Below are 17,960 nucleotides of genomic sequence, written 5' to 3'. Positions count from 1 at the left end.
TTGCATATACTTTGCATATATAACTTTACCACATTGTGTAACATTATATATTTATACTTTGCATATAAAATATGTTTAACGCATGATTTAATACGAAACTAGTCGATAATAAATACTACGATCAAAAAATATAATACATAATAATAGAAATAATAGTAAATAAGATATCCAATATAGGTTTCCGAATAAAACAAATAACAGTTTTTTTGTCGAAAATGTATTAACTCAGAGAGAACATCATATATCTCCCGCATGTATCTGACATTATCTGTCTGGGATTTCCAGGTTGAAAGTTTCAATGAAAGATATCTTTTTAGGTGATTTTTTTGAATTTCCTACAGAAATATATACATATATATTATTCTTTAAGATCATAATAGAATCATAACATATGATGATTAATACACGATTTGACATCATAAAAATAACGACTAATTATTAATTACTTAATATTAATAATTAATAATTTAATATAGTTTATTAATAATAATATAATTAATGATTTAAAAAATATATTCAATATATATATATATATATATTTATATAAAATGCATATAAGGATTTAAATAAAAATTATGTTACAAAAATGTTCTGTAAATATATTTTATATCATATATAAATATTTTATTTATGTTTATATTATTATTACTTTCTATTTAATTTTTCTTTTTTTATAAACTTTACTCTTTATTTATTTCTTTTTATCATTTTTATCATTAGTATAATCGCTAAATTGCAAATATAAATCATGCATCTTAATGATTAAAATCAATGAGCATGATTATTCCTAGTGAATTTGTAACAGATCGCTAAAAGCCAACGTTTTTTTTTATTGTTTTACGAGATTATAGTAAGAGTTGCAGTTATCAGTTATTTACTTATCAGTAAATGAAATTCTTGTATTTTTGTGTAATTATTTTTTTTTGGTATGACACATACAAAAATATAAAGAAATATCACAGTATAGATAAATAATTACTTTCCTGAAGTTTTATAGCATTAACTTTTTTTTTTTAAGGAAGGGAAGTTTCCTTGTTTTTACCACGAATGTAGTCGAACGAGTATTTATTAGAATAATCAATTTCGCATTTTGCTGCGACGTTATTAGTCATTTAGTTCACGAGCTCGTGCCAATGTGATGAAAAGGAAGAATCCAAGATAACGAGACGTTCATTTTCCTATTGCATCGCAATCTTCCTATTGCCACAATGAATGCAATCAATAAAAATTTACATAAGTTAATCCTGGAAAAATTAAAATTTTTAATACAGCTTTTTATTAATAAAATGTACAATTTTGTACTCGCAATATAGAAATTAATTTCTATTTTAAAATTTAAATAATTTTTTATTTTAGAAATCTTTGTCAGAAATATATTTTTTGAGTCTAAAAGAATCAATCAAAAATCTATTGTAAATAATTTTTTCTAACATTTTAAAAATCTTTATGTTATGATATACAATATTTTAACATTTTTTGAACATTTTTTTGTTTTTGTTCCATCGATTTTAAGAGAAATACACTAATTTAACTTAAAAACGATAAAGACGATAAACAAACAATATAAGTATTTTATTGGTAATACTATGATATTTTGTACGACTGTCTACAAAGTTTGTTGAACCCGAGAGAAAAGCAACAGAACTCAAGGTCTACGCTTACTTTCATGTTTCATCAAACATTGTCCTCAATTATTTAATGCGGCAAAACAGAATTCTTAATCGCAATATACATATAAAATATTTACATATTTGTTGTTTCTCTCTCTCTCTCTCTCTCTCTCTCTCTCTCTCTCTCTACAACAGTTAATTGATTAATATTATATTAAAATGTAACAATTTAATTATATATATTTATTAATAAAAACCTTACATTTTTATATTATGAGTTTGCAATATATATAAAATACTATTTATACAATAATGGAAATTATATTTAGGATTTAACAATATAAAGAATGTTTCATTTTCTTGTTCTTTTCCATTTCTCTTTCTCGGATACTTGGTTATTCACTTTTCTTCCATTACTTTTACGTGATATTTGCGAATCGCATTACACCTTCATGGCAAGGGAATTCCAATGCGATGGCTCTTGGCCAGGTCAGCCTGAGCATTTTTCCATGACGCATGTTCTCCGAGTATTTATTACGTCCGTTTCAAGTATTTGTTTAGGAATTGCGAATATTTTCAAACATATTTTCAAAGAAATGCGTAAGTATTGCTTCGTATGACGCACATGCGATGAAGAACAGGTTGTATTTTTTTATTACTATACTGGATGTACTTGTATTACCACGATACGATCGTCAGCAGGCCTGACGATTCCGTTAAATCTTGAAGAATTGATCTGTGAGAAGGCAAAGTTGCAGACAGAGTATCTAATATGTTATATATAGAAAGATTATGTATCTAATGTTACATATAGAAAGATTATATAAAAAAATAATTATTACATTAAAAAATATAAAAATATTATACATATAAATAATCACATAAATGTTATTTAGAAAATCTCAATATGTATTACAAAACCAAATATCTTCTGTCATATATGCATGTGGTTATTATATAAATATTAATAAATATTAATCCTATAGATTCGGTTCATATCTTATTAATTCAAACAGAAGTCTTTTAGAAACTTATAAGTTTCAAAAGTATTAACAAATAATATCTTAATTTTAATATTTTATCTCTATATATGTATATATTATTTTTAACGTATAAATATCAAACAATATATAATTTTCTAATTAAAGATTTAAATTATTGTAAAATACATAATATTGAATATTATTAAAAAATGTAAAATAGTCTATGAATGCTTGTAGAGTAATTATGTTTCTTATTATGTTCAATTATGTTATCTCATAAATTATCATAATATTTAACATAAACATTGTAATATATGGCGAGATCACAAAAATTTACTATTTTTTATTAACAAGATAAAATTTCTAATTTTTCTATCAGAATACATAGAAGGTTAAACACATTCTCATGATCTTATTTTCTTCCATAGGTATCTGTTATATTTCGTAAAATATTTTTCCAAAATATTTTTAGCTATTTTCTATTTTACAGTTAATCTATTTTAAATGTAAAAGATCATTACATGTTATTATAATAGGATTATATCTCGTTATATAAATATATAAAATATAGAATAGAAAAGAAGATAGTTGAAAAACGAATTAACTAATAGTTTATATATGTTTATATACGTGTATGTCGTATTGTATATACATACATGTATATATGATATGCGAATATTCGCAATTTTCTGTCCTTGACTGAGGAAGAGCATTGCTATGCAGATTGCGATGTATTCGCATGACTTTTCGTGGACCGATATCTGATTATTTTGAACGGTTGCGACAATGTGCGTTAGATGGATGTTTTACGTGTTACACAACATAGATTGATTGATCATTTTATTGCGTCAAGTGGCGAGAACAATAGCTCGCCTATTCAGTCAGGCATAACCCCATTTTACCATCTTAATCTGTCACATCCGTGGCAACCTTACCCTCTATTATGTGACACGGGCTTTTATGTGCCGGAAGTTTCACTCTATTTTGTTGCGCGATTGTTAATTTTGAAGAAAGACGAAGGCTGATTTTTGCGAACGCGTATCGTGAATCCCGCGTTATTGTCGAATAATTGCGTGATATAAGCAATAAAACTTTAGTCTCTAATTTATAACACATAACAATACATGATAGTATGGTATATTTATTTAACATAAAAATAATATATAAGTGAAAATTTTATAAAATACATATAAAAAAAATAATGCGACATGTAATGGAAATTTAGTAATATATTATAATTTTAATAATAATATAGCAAATTAATTGATTGAAAAGCTTATATTAATTATTAATACGTAATGATATTTTAATAATTTAACTTTCTCTCTCTGTCTCTCTCTCTCTCTCTCTCTCTCTCTCTCTGCAGATTAGTGAGATTCAATATTTTATTTCTGCTATTAATTAATAAAAAATTGCATTTTTAAAGCTTTTTTATGTAAGCGACATAAGTCTATTGTACTCATATAACGATAAAAATGCGCTGATCTTTGTTTTTTATTCTAAAAATTAATTAATATATTATAAATAATTAATATATCATAATATATTATCATAATTAATATATTATTCATTTATATACATGATTATATAAATATAATTAAATTAATACCATACAAATATATATACATGAAAATCATTAAATTTTATTAATTAGATATTAATAAGACAAAAGATAAATAACTCTTTCTTAAAGATATATTATGTAATTATTATTATAAATAAAGTATGCGTGTGTAACAGAGATTTAATTGCAACTTTTATAGATCTTATTTTTTAGTATATTACGAGAGATAAGAGGGAATCATATCACTTATATACATATGTATATATATATCATAGTACGCTCGATCACGTAACATACATCGTAATTTTATTTAATTTTATTATTTCAGTGTAGTAATAGTAGTAATATATTATTTAATTTGTAATTATTGGAATATGAATACGACAAATAATTACGATAAATAATGACCAAAATTTTCAATTGTCAAAAAATCTAAATTACACATATAACTAAGGTTTTATGTTATGATACAAATAAAGATTTTGTTATAAATATTTGAATGATTAAATTATCGAGAGATATTTATCGAGATAATGCGATACATTATGATACATGTTTACGAAGCAACGCATACTAACTCTACATGTTAATAACTATTTTCGCTTCATATTGTTGTTTTAAAGCTCTTTAAAGATCTCTATCTCTTATTCAGAATATTTGCTTCATCTACTGTTATATGATTCATTAGTTTTGACACTTTCAAAATTTAAACGCTTTTCTCTGATATGGTACTCCTTTCGCTGTTCGTCCTTTGTGGAGTGCGCAACACTCGCTGGTTGCTGGTAGTTATAGTTGTAGGTAGCGCCCTGTCGTTTCCCATTCTCCTCAGGCTAGTATTTCTGTCCAAATAATCTTTACCCTTAGGACATCTCGGTCCGTTTATGTTCACGTAGACAACGTAGACCGCAAAGATTCCTACCAGGAACATCGCAACTCCCACGCCGCTTATCGTATATACCTGTGGTCAACGAAAATGATGTTGTATATTTGTTTTGGTTTTCCATCTAAATTCTTCTAAAGGAACATTTTTAGAGAAAGGGGTTTTCAAATAATTTCCTGAATATACTAATTCTTTCCATAGTGCAGAAAAAAAATTGAAAAATTAACTTTTGCTACACTCGTGAAAGATTGTATGTAATTTTAGAAAAATTATAATGTATTAAGAACGCAAGAAAGAAAATTTTTTAAAAACTTCGAAATTTTTTCTACATATGATTTGTTATAAAAGCAATGAGATTGATACACAGTTCTTTTTGAGATTGTATGGCGTTTTAAAAAAGCATCAATTTCACCACTTATGTAACTACTCTTGTAGAACGAAACATCACCATTGTCCACCACTCGTTATCGTCCATTCCCGAAACAAAGACCGCTTCGCTATCTTTCTCGTGTAGCTTTTTGATTTCCTTGATGGCCATGGCACATCCTGTTAACGGTTCATTTTCTCGATTCAGAAATCTCCTGAACGTATATGGTATGCCTTCATCGTCGTTCTCATGGTTTTCCTCGATTCCTTCTACATTGCTTTTCTCCTTTTCGTCCCATTTACCCTCGCCCCAGTAAACTTTCGCCCTGTTTTGGCGAACGATCACACTACCTAGACGTTCTAGATTACTTGTCCTCATCTTTACAGATAGATCGAGAAATCTCGATGCTGTTTGCAATTCCGTGTTGTATTTCAATAACGTGTTCGATACTACGTCATTCCAGTCCAGGGGGTTTATTTGATTCTTACATTTTTTGTTTTTGCTGTAAAATAATCATATTTTGATGGATACTTTGCATTGTAAATCATAATCTAATAAATTACATACAGGGTGTCCCGAAACTAACGCTTGATATTTTAAAGGCAGATTCTCTGGCCAATTTAAAAACGATTTTTCCTCAGCGAAAATGTCGCGGCACTAATAGTTTTCGAGTTATAAACGATTGAAAATAAAGGGTTTTTCGCAAACTAAGGCTTATGGGAATAAAATATTAATAAAGTCACATTCTTTAGTTAATTTTAGATAGAGTTTACTTTAATAGAATTTTAATTTAAGGCTTAGTTAGAAAGATACATGATGACAAAAATTGGGAATATGCAAAAAATAATGAAACTCCCTCGACATTTTCGCTGAGGAAAAATCGTTTTTAAATTGGTCAGAGAATCTGCCTTTAAAATATCAAGCGTTAGTTTCGGGACACCCTGTATATGTAATAAAGCTCTACTATGTGTTTTAAGAAAAATTTTATTTGATCAATCTTATCTCAATATTAAATTACTTTATAATTGTTTTTTGTTTTTTTGTAATTTAAAAAAGAAAAAAAAGTAAATTATTCTAAAATTAATTAAATAAAATTAATCAATTAAAATTATTGATACACTGATTAATTATATATATAGTCAAAAATATGAAAAAATTACATTAGAACATAATGATTCATAATTACATTATTGAATACATGGTTAAATTTTTAATTATACAAATGAGATGATTGAGATTCGCAATTATTTAGTCATTGACATAAGTTGTTATAAGCTTATTAAATCAGTTTTTAATTTATTATACTTGTCTTGCAAAATTGTTTTTTATCGTTTAGTTTTGTTATGAGATAATCACTATTAGAAATTTCACTCACCATAACTCTTTTAAAGCCTTCACGTAAATTTCTATGGCATTCTTTAACCATCTGACCTGTCTCAGATCCTCGGCATTGTATTTTCTAGAACTGTTTTTAGGCATCCATTCTGAATTTTCGACTCTCCATTCTAGATCGTTAATTACATTTCTGATGAAAAAGAATTTGATATGAAATATTTTTATATTATATATAAAAAATATTATTTTTATAAAAAATTGTTCAATATAATATATTTAACTCTATTAAACATGTACATATGGATATTAATATACAGTCTCTGGTATCATTTTTTGTGTACAAGTGGAGCGGGTTATACGGTTTATACCAAGTAAGAAAGTCCTCTATCATTTTGCAATAATTAATGGAAAATTGATTTTTAAAAAATAAACTAATTCGCATGAGCATAAACGGCGAGAAGAGAGTTCACTGTTATACAGGTGCTAGGTGTGTGACGAACCATTTGAATTAATAATCAAACGTTTAATTAATAATCAAACGTTTTATCGCATAGCAACGACATAACAGAAATGTTTGTTCTCGCTGCGCTCTTATATATATTTGTGCCGATTTTTTTAAATTAATTTCTCGTTATTGTGATCATATATTATCAATGATTTCATACTCGGTCTGCGATTTGACTTCAACTTAAGCATATCACAAATGAATTAAATAATTCATTATAATAATTAGTATTCTATGCTTCTACGGAGTTATTTTATCTTATTTTTTCTGTCGTAATATTCAAATAATTTTCAATAATAATACATGACTATTGATTGAATATGATAAAATATAGGGCAACTTTGCATATACATATTAATACTGTATACTAGTTCATTATAAAAATATAGAAAAAAAATATAATTGATATTGCCAACAAGTATTTTAAATAGATTGTATTTTCAAAGTGATGATTTTATACTTCTCACATATGTAATGTAGGCGTGATAATTAAGTCCATAATTAATTTATTTTATCTTTTTCTAGAAGTGAAACAGAGAATGCAGTTTAATATTTTTAACCTTTTGTTATAGAATTAGTAATGAAGCATTTAATTATATATTGTGCCTAGCAATTGTGTAACAGTGAACAGTGAATGTCTCTCTTCGGTACGCTTATATTCGTATAGATTAGCCAATTTTTTCGAATTAATTTCTCATTAATTATTTTAAAAATCGCGCAAATAATAGAAGATTTCTATTCGGTTTAATCCGGTCTATTTACATTTAGGTAATATTGTTATTATCGGGTAATATATATATATATATATATATATATATATATATATATATATATTGTGCGTGTTCCAATTAAATAATATACTTATTTATTTAATAATGTACCTATATTTTTATTATGTCGAAAATATTTAGCAATATATAGAAAAAGAATAGAAAATGAATATCAAATTTTTCTTGATAATTTCTTGAAACTGAAAGTAAAAAAATATTATGAAATTATGGAATCATATTTACAAAGAAAAAACAATGGTTGCTGTTTCTAGAGTACAAATACCTGTTGAGTTGAAAAAACTAAAATTCCCAATTGTTAATTAAAGAGTTTTGAAAACAGAAACATTGCTAATATAATTTTATAGCTATAGAAGGATTTTATTTTGAAAGAGATGAATATTACAATTTAGAAGAAGAATTGTGTATATTAAAATGGTTTTTTTATTATATTTATATCTAATCATAAATAAGTTTTAATTGTGTCAGACACATATATATCTTCATGTATATTATCTTCATATATGTTTATCGTATTACTATTTATAAAATGGCGTACTATTCATTCATATATGATAATGAGATTTCTCTGCATTGAGTGACCTCGGCGTGACTGTTGTTCCAGAGAATGAAACGTTAAAATGCTGGGAAAAAAGCAGGTACCGGTAATTTTATCGCGAATTATCGAGGATCCTTAACCTCAATTGAGTTTCACACTTTCGATGGAAGTAGAAATCGTGTTTCCAGATATATTTATACATGACATTTTTTTAAACATCTTTTAGACGCATCGTATCAGCACACGATACGATGTGATACAATTAATATAAAATTACTATGCTACATAAATCTATAATTGAAACATTAAAATGCTGGATTGCTCGAATGTTATTAATGATCATAATAACATTAAGGCCACTAATAATGCTGAGAAATAAACGCGCGTTTTTAATGAGAAACTTCCGCAATGCTTTTGCTAGTAATGAATTATTACGCCACACTGGATATAAATAACGTAAAAATTGCATTTGATCAATTATACATAACGCTCGTTTTAGATTTCAATCACGTTGAAATCTACTGTAATTTATGAAGGATAATTTTCTGTGCTCAATTATTCGTCTCTACGTAATCGCAATCAATGATTCATGCACATAATACTTCGTTGAGGTGCAGTTTGTGATTAATAATAAAGCGGTATTAGTACAAATAGTAGAACAATGCACTGCCATTACATATTTATGCATATTTAAAGCTGTTTAAATTTATTATTTATGTGAAGTTTATTACAAATAATTACAGATATAATTAAGTCCACAATTATATCTGTAATGTAATTATTTATTAATATAATCATTAATCATCTGTAATATAATCATTTATTATATCTCAAATGTAATTTTATTGATATTATACACATGCAATATCCATTTAAACTTTAAAAGTAGACCAAGGGAGATATACTCTATTCTATGAAAATTTGCTATTTATCTATACTAGCATATATATGTGTGTGTGTGTGTGTGTGTGTGTGTGTGTGTGTGTGTGTGTGTGTGTGTGTGTCTGTGTGTGTGTACATATATATATATATATATATATATATATATATATATATATATATATAAAAGAAAATCTATTTCTACACTTACATTAATACTTTTTAAGTATAATAATTGTTTGAATTATTTAACTGAAACATAACATCTCATTTGAAAATATTTTATTCTAAAGAAAATGTGGAGTTTTTATATTAGTAGAAATATATTTTTGTTTCAAAATTAATTAGACATATACAAATTAATTTTGTTGTGGAATTTTTTAATAATTACCTAGAATCTTCCAAGAATAGTATAGTGTTAGTTGATTTTATGCGATTTAAGTAATCTTTTAAATTTCCCTCGCTGATAATTAGTATAGTTGCGTTGGTAGACTCGTTGAAAAATTTCTCTTTCGGTTTTCCGATGTGTACAATATGGGATGTATAATCTATGTATATCGAAATTACGATAAATTTACGATAAATTACATTAGTATAATATATATTACAAGTTTAACAAAATCTTATGATTTTTATATGAATGTAATACTTCTGAATATAACTTTGTTGTTTTATTAACAATTAGTATATACAAAAGACGTCACGAATAGAATCTATATTAATTATGCTATTATATCTACATTATGCAATATTTTGGTGGACAAATCTTCAAAGTTATGATTTGAATCCTAATTGTTTTAAAATACAATATGACCATTAAATAATTTATTATAATCTTGACATTTTAGTACATTAGAATTATTTTCTAATTTATATTACATATATGTTATTAAAGCATATCGCAGAATTTTTTGCAAAAATTAAAATATAATTTCATACCTTCCTCATCATTATCGTGAACCACGACGCATAAATTCTTAGCAATGGCATCTATTATTAATGTTTTTGCGATATTTTGTATGTCATCATCGTTTTCATTATTAATGTTAGCTACTAACGTGAAGGACTTCCACTTTAAGATTTCTATCATTCTCAAGATTCCCTACAAAAAAATAAGAGTTTCAATTTTTTAAATGTTCATTAATATAAAATTGTTCAATAAGATTTAAATAATTTTTTAGTTTTATTTATTTGCGTGCTCTATTTGTATAATAAACTTAAATAATAATTTAAATAAATGAAATTTTTTATATATTTAGTAATTTTCAACAAATGATAGTAAAAACTTTCAATAAATGATAGTATTTTTTCAACTATGATTATTATATCGATTAATATTAGCAATTATTAAATATTTAGTTTTGAATATATTATTTATATCTGCCAAAAAATATTATCAAAAGACGTAATATTTAAATAAAATTGTTTATAACAAAAAACAGTGAATATGAATATATAAGTATTATAATATTAAAGTAAATTTATGATAAGTGATTTATGCTTGAGTAAGAATTGCAAAAAATATGTGTATTTTTATACTCTTTGTATGTATATTAAGTACACTTTATTATGCCAATAAAAGACTTAATAGTTATTTGCGATTAAATGCCAGCATTTTCCGCGATTAACTTGTCTGACTCATATTCACTCGATGTAACGATTGTGAGATTTTATATATAATATTTTATATTTAGCAACTCATAATTTACAACTCATGATATAAAAAAAAGTTCTATGAAACGCTGTTAAAAATAGACAGAGAGAGAGAGAGAGAGAGAGAGAGAGAGAGAGAGAGAGAGAGAGTATTATTTATTTAATTTATTATTTATCTATTTTAATGCAAATATATTTAAATAAATATAAAGATATCTCTATGTGTGTATATATTAACATATAAAAAAATTGTATTAGGAGCATATTATTTTAAATATATTAGAAATAAAACTAATTGTGAGAAAATAATAATTAGATGCAGTATTACAAATAATCTTATTAATCTTAATACTGATGTCAGTCATTAAAGGCATATTTCGATATTATTCTGACATTTTTATATGCTTGCGTAACGATTCATGTTATTATCGCATTATGTAAAAATTATAATAAGTTTAACATCACAAGTTAGCTACTTCAATCATACTTCAATAGATATGATAGATTGATGATAGATTTCCATCTTCGATTTACAGAATGAAGTTTCGAGACTCTCAATAAGCAACAACATTAAGAATATTGTTTTTAATTAATGATAAATACCTGTACTAGATAAGAATTTGATTCTTCCGCCAAAGAATGCAAAAATGGAGAAATCGATGGTTTCTTGACGATATGCGGCACTTTCAATATCGAAGTCACTTTATGTACTGCTTCAGTATTAATCATAGTATCCGGTCCGATAATACCTGAATAATTATCAGACATATGTATATAAATCGACTGATACAAGATTAAGTATTTTTCTAAAAAATACAAGCTTTATGCATATAGTATATTATTATATTTCGTTCATTATATATTTTTTAAGAATATTTTATTTTATATAAATAATTAAAAATAATTATACTGTATAAACTAACAAAATCAATAAAGTCCTGAATATTATTAAATATAACAATAAAACTAAGACAATAAAATTTTTATATTTTTCATTTCCGCTCTATTTATCTTGCGTTCAGCTCTGATTAGCTCAGTTTTATTATCTTATATCTTATAGAAATTAATTTATAAATTTAAGTTACAAAAATGTTGATAAATTGGTTATTTATTACTAGCTTCCGATGAAGAAATTAATGTCGCGAAGACTATACTGTCGAAGAGATCCTTACCTAAGTAATGAGGTGGATGCAAACAGTTGATATTTGTCCATACGAGAGCCTTCATCATCGCTTTCAAAGCGCCCGTTATACTTCCGCAAGTATCAAAAACACTAATTCCTATAAATAGTTTGTTTTATTTTTAATTTTTTTAAACAGTATTCTACTTTGCTTTGTATTATTATCCAATGACTAATTAATCAAATGTTTGTTTCTAATTAATTAATATTAGCGCGCATAAGGTATTCGATCATGGAATTATTCATATAGAATCATTCATACAGAATCATTCATTACTTCGTATTATTTCAATTTTTACCGATTTTGAATCCGTCAGTTTTGTTATTGTGAATCTCGGCGAGAAGCTTGGCAGCCTCATAAAGTGTAACGCCTTTCGTCGACAGCTTTGTGCACGATGTATCGTCGTGCACGCTCGTCAAAAGTGAAATTTGCGCGGATTCGCCGCATTCTGTGCGTGTACCGCAAGTGCACGCAGCGGCTATTACAAGGATTACGCACCAGATTCGTGAGGAGTTCATGTTTTGATTAAATAAATCGATATTTGATCAATTTTCCCGAGTTTTTTAAAATTAAAAATAGATGTAAATGCTTTCTTTCTCTTTTTTATAATTTCTTATTACAGAGTTTAATACGGATATTTTAATATTGATAGTGAATGATCAAAATGTTACTGCGCACAGTATGATTTACTTTTCATGATATAATTATAAAATTTCTTCTTCGATTAATCATAGCTAGTATAATTAAATTCGAAAATTATAAATTCACTAGTTTTACATAAACGATTTTACCTCCGTTTTTAATTGTTCATTCAAGTCTTATAATCATGTCTTTACAGTTTTATCTGTTAATCATATCTGAAAGGTTATATAATGCCATTATTAATTGTGTAATAAAAATGTGAGGCATTGAAAATTATTCTATCATATAAACACAATTACAAACAAAGTTTTATGTATGTAAAGTACATTATTGTAATATACAATAACATTCTTTTTAAAACGTATAAACAGTATAGTATCAAAGTGTCACGTTTCTTACGACAGAGATTTCACTAAACTATCTGTCTCAAGTGCAAACCCTGATATTGAATTTCGGAAGCTTTATAAGCTGATCGCATATATTTTGCGAATTTGTAAGGTTTTAAACATGACCTCGAATGACAGAAGTTCTCAAAATTTATCCTTTAAAGAAACCACAAAGTAATGTTATAAATAAAAATTGTTTAGAAGGGGGAAAATTTTACATAGGAAAAACTTTATACATATAATAAAAAAATCATTTAGTTGATAGAATATTTATTAAATTGACGTGTGTGTATATATATATATATATATATATATATATATATATATATATATATATATATATATATATATAGAGAGAGAGAGAGAGAGAGAGAGAGAGAGAGAGAGAGAGAAAGAGACGCACATTACGAAATACATAATTGATTACTTTTATCTTTAATAATAATTAATTTTATACTTAATAAGTGTTACACTGACAATGTTTTTTGAGAATCAATTCATTTATTTCAATCATGACTCATTGGTTTTCTTTCTTAGAACTTCAAAAAAAATTTGCTGAAATCTTCCACTTACATTATTGCGACTTTATAATGATTTCTTATATAATGCAATATGAAGATAAATAAAATTTCGAATGTTAATAAAAATGTTAATAAAAAAGGAACGAAGAAACGAAAGAAAAAAAAATGTAATTCGTTTTTGGAATAATAGATATTGTTGATGAATATAGAACATTTAATAAACTATAATACAATTGAAAAAATGCTTCTTGTAGAAAGAGATAAGTATGCAAAAATTTTAAAAATTAATAAAAAATTATTTTATATCATGATTTATTAAACTATATAATAGCAATTCTTTCTTTTTCAACTAATTCGATATGAGAACCTCTTTTAATTTACATATAAGCCAGTTAACATAGTCAGTTGCTAAGAGGAATCCTTTATTTAATCTTTCTTACATGATTTGCTCTTACGTAACTGTATTAGATGGTTAAAATATATGAAAGACATAACACTTTGCATTAATATTTATTACATTTTTTGTTTTTGAAATAAAACTCATTTTTTTACAAAAGTAATAGAAACGCTTACTTTTGACAGAAAGTTTATTTTCGTATAGCGTGAAACATCATGTTGATAAGAAGCGAAATATACACATATATGTATATATGGGTGATAGAAGAAAACCAACAAAGGATATCGATAAATAAGCATTAAGGTAACATTATCAATAAATTAATCTCTTAGCAGTGAAGAAAATTTTCTTTTAATCTTTAAGAATATAAAAAACATTTCTCTCTCTCTCTCTCTCTCTCTCACTCAGTCTTTACCTATATATATATATATATATATATTTGTACTGCCATCTGCGTTATTAATATTATCAATATTATTATGTACAAATATTTCTACAATAAAATCTTTATTAAAAAGTGAAAATATTAATCCCAAGGGAAATGTCCTTAATATATATTTATCTTTTGGGATTAATATTTTCACTGTTTGATAAAGATTTTATTGTAGAAATGTTTTTACATAATAATATTGATAATATTAATAACACAGATGGCAGTACAGATCAATAAGATAACAATGATGAGAATGAGAATTCCATTAATCTTAACGAACAATGCGAGATGGCACCACTGATCACAACACACACAATCGATACAACAATTATTTGATATAAAATTATGGTAGTATATCGATGAATATATGAATAATTAATAAATGTATGTAAGAGTAATTTATCGAGTAATTATTAGCAATTAAATAATTTTGATTGCTTGTGAAAGTAATGTGTGTTATAAAAATTAAAAGATTTTGTACGTATAATTTCTCTTTCAAAATTATTATAATTTTTATAAATTATAATAAGATAATTATTTTTATATTTTTTATATCTTTAAATTTTACAAGTTTCTCAAAACAAGCAGCATATTAGATATTAAAGCATACAATATGAGATCTCTTCCATATGATATTCTTATAAAATATTTACAAAAATTTATTGTCAAATCAATAAATCGACATTAACGGTTTAACAATTAAAAAAGTGACATGTAAAACTTAACGAATGTTTATTTTGCATATGAGGAAATAATTCAAACATAATAATGTTTTGACCATAAACGGTCGCGCAGATAAAACATATCTACGCAAGGGATCCATAACATTAATAAAATAGACATGCACTGTGATCGAGCCGTAATTCTCTCAACAGGACATACGCAAACGAATCAATCTCTGCATTTCAAAAAGACAAATAAGAAAAAGTGCGGAAAGATATATTTGCACCACGTCGGCCATTACTTACGTTGGCGCAAGACCAACAATAACACTGATGGACTTTTAAAAGGGAGAGACGTCCGCGAGATTTTTCGTATCTCAAACATCCTTACATTTTTCAGTCGTTGTTAGGTAGTACAGATACAATCTGCCATTTTCATCCATCTTTAGTTGTTGGGCGTTCGATAAATTCTTGGATAGGTCGTTGTCGAGTAGCTTCATGTTGGATTTTGTAAAATATATGCGAGTACAGAGGAGAGAAAAAGGCATGACAGAAAACACGATGGAAAATTTACTCATCTTGCTTGTGTTTTCCAGCAAACTCCATTTTACTCTCATGTTACGTTTGGGTTTAAAAGGGTTTATTTTAGCAGCATATCCCAATATTATTATGTCAAAATCATTGTCGGGTCAAGTGGCGTAACTGAGACTCTTGAATAACACAAATTGAGACAAAGCGATGATTTTTAGTGATAAGATTAATATTTCTTATAGTTTTGATAAATTTTGTTTTTTTAATGATTTTCTCGACTGTTGAATAAATATTTATTGTTCTTATGATTTTGCAGGTATTAATAATCTCTTGTCGAAAAATCAATCTTATTTATTTTATTATTCCAATTGTTTCATTTTATCTTACGTACATTTCAAACTCGAATTGAGTACTAAATTTATAATATTTTGATATTGGAAATATAGTATAGGAAACATAGTATAGAAAATATAGATTAGATACATTTTCTAAATTTACTTATTCTGATATCTGAAATGTAGCTTTTTTTAACGAAGATACCTGCAAGTACATGAAATTTCACATCCACAATACATTACGCATTAAGTTGATATAGTTATTTTCATAATTAATCACATATAGACAGAGAGAGATATATGTACATAATACATTTTTGTAATTAAATTTAATTTTTCCTCGATCAGACTTTTTTGATAATTTTGTTTTGTTTTCCAACAAATACGAACATAAATAAAAAAATTTATATATGTACATAACATAAAAGAAATAATTTAATCAATTTTGGGCAAATGTTATCTTAAGAATTTTTAATTTAAAAAGTAACAAACTTCCATTTTTCTTCTCAAGAATACGAATCATTTTGTCGTGATTGTTATTTCGTAAACATTTTCTTGCATAAACATCTTTTGTCAAGTTATCGTCAAGTCATTGCCATCTTTCTTTTTAGTCATCATTACGAATAATTTTCCTTGATCGAGATATCGCCGACGTTGGTAAGTTATAGTCACTGTTTTTAGCTTTGATGTTTCGTTCAATATTTATCTATCCTATGCCATATGTTTCAAGACATGTTAGAAATACCATATCGACAGGACAGATTCGGGACACATACATAAATTATTACAATATTAATAGAAAATAATATTACAGAAAATTGTTTTTTTTTTAAATAATTATTATATATTTATATTAAATAAATATTTAAAAAATTGAGATAAATGATAATTTTCTTGAGAATATAAAAATTTTCGTTAGAAAGAATTTCATAAAAAAAATTTTCTTCAAATTTTATAAAGAATAATATAATCTTTTGATTAATTTTATTAATTAGTTAAAAAACTATATTAAAAAAGATACTTATATACACATACAGTCTCTTTTTATTGTTAGATATAACATGATTCTAGGATGAGATTACGGCGAGACAGATAGATGCGGAATCATCTATCGCGATTTATATTGTAAATTTCCGTTTTCACACATATGTAAAGATCAATGTGAGTAACGCTTCTGCGACATTTCTGGTTTCACCCGTGACGTTAACACTGACGAATGCCCGTGAGAGTTTATCCGTAATCGACTGGAAACGCGAGAACTGGCCTAGATTTTGTAATACAAACTTTCGAGGAAAAAGTAGCAAGTGCTTTGGCTATCAGTAGCTTCACTATGAATCTATTTAAAGCTCTAGATGTTTAATAAAATATTTAGACTAGATTAAATTGAATGAATTAAATAGATCTTTTACAATAGAAGGTTCATATTTGCATATTCATTATGGAATAATGTGATGTTAGTTTAGAATTTATATGTTAACTTTAGATATTATATTCAAGAGATTTCAAATTTAAATAAAGTGAATTATTATCACAAAGTAGTAAATCTTGTAAGAATATATTTTATTTTTTTTGCTCTGAACTATCTTTGTTCTAATGATGGAATATGCTTTATCATTAAACGTTACAACATCAAATGAGATTAATGAATAAACCGTTGAATTACATTCGCCGTCATTTATAACTGTTGCATTGACACTTTCTTATGCTCGGCATAATCAGGTCGCGTCGCGAGCTTTGTAATCTTTTCTTTAGCCGTCAGCGCATCTATTC

The 17,960-nt window shown here is 25.9% G+C and overlaps 1 protein-coding gene across 2 annotated transcripts; it reads right to left on the bottom strand.

Moving 5' to 3' along the window:
• Positions 1-4,137: 4,137 nt before the first annotated feature.
• LOC145970528 (uncharacterized) lies at positions 4,138-13,338 on the bottom strand. 2 transcript variants are annotated; one of them, XM_083097375.1, is made up of 10 exons: positions 13,225-13,338; positions 13,075-13,140; positions 12,582-12,761; positions 12,275-12,382; positions 11,706-11,851; positions 10,389-10,551; positions 9,841-9,997; positions 6,780-6,929; positions 5,486-5,906; positions 4,138-5,115 (listed from the first exon to the last, which is right to left on the bottom strand). In XM_083097375.1, exons 4-10 carry the CDS (start codon positions 12,330-12,332, stop codon positions 4,864-4,866), a joined length of 1,347 nt encoding a protein of 448 aa, XP_082953501.1. In that variant the 5' UTR covers positions 12,333-12,382; positions 12,582-12,761; positions 13,075-13,140; positions 13,225-13,338; the 3' UTR covers positions 4,138-4,863. The 2 variants fall into 2 exon arrangements, with proteins under 2 accessions (XP_082953501.1, XP_082953500.1); XM_083097374.1 differs by having other exon boundaries at positions 12,582-13,140.
• Between the last annotated feature and the right edge of the window lie 4,622 nt (positions 13,339-17,960).

This window comes from Camponotus vicinus, unplaced genomic scaffold, assembly GCF_025532165.1.
Source record: "Camponotus vicinus isolate PSW18456_S1 unplaced genomic scaffold, iyCamVici1.0 SCAF_4, whole genome shotgun sequence".
Taxonomy (NCBI): domain Eukaryota; kingdom Metazoa; phylum Arthropoda; class Insecta; order Hymenoptera; family Formicidae; genus Camponotus; species Camponotus vicinus.
This window is presented reverse-complemented; position numbering and strand designations above follow the sequence as displayed.

Coding starts and splice junctions, on each gene's coding strand:
- LOC145970528 (XM_083097374.1), bottom strand. CDS start 12,801: ATGAACTCCTCACGAATCTGGTGCGTAATCCTTGTAATAGCCGCTGCG. Junction 9,998..10,388: donor TCACGATAATGATGAGGAAG/GTATGAAATTAT, acceptor CGATATACATAG/ATTATACATCCCATATTGTA. Junction 5,116..5,485: donor ATAACGAGTGGTGGACAATG/GTGATGTTTCGT, acceptor CGTTGACCACAG/GTATATACGATAAGCGGCGT.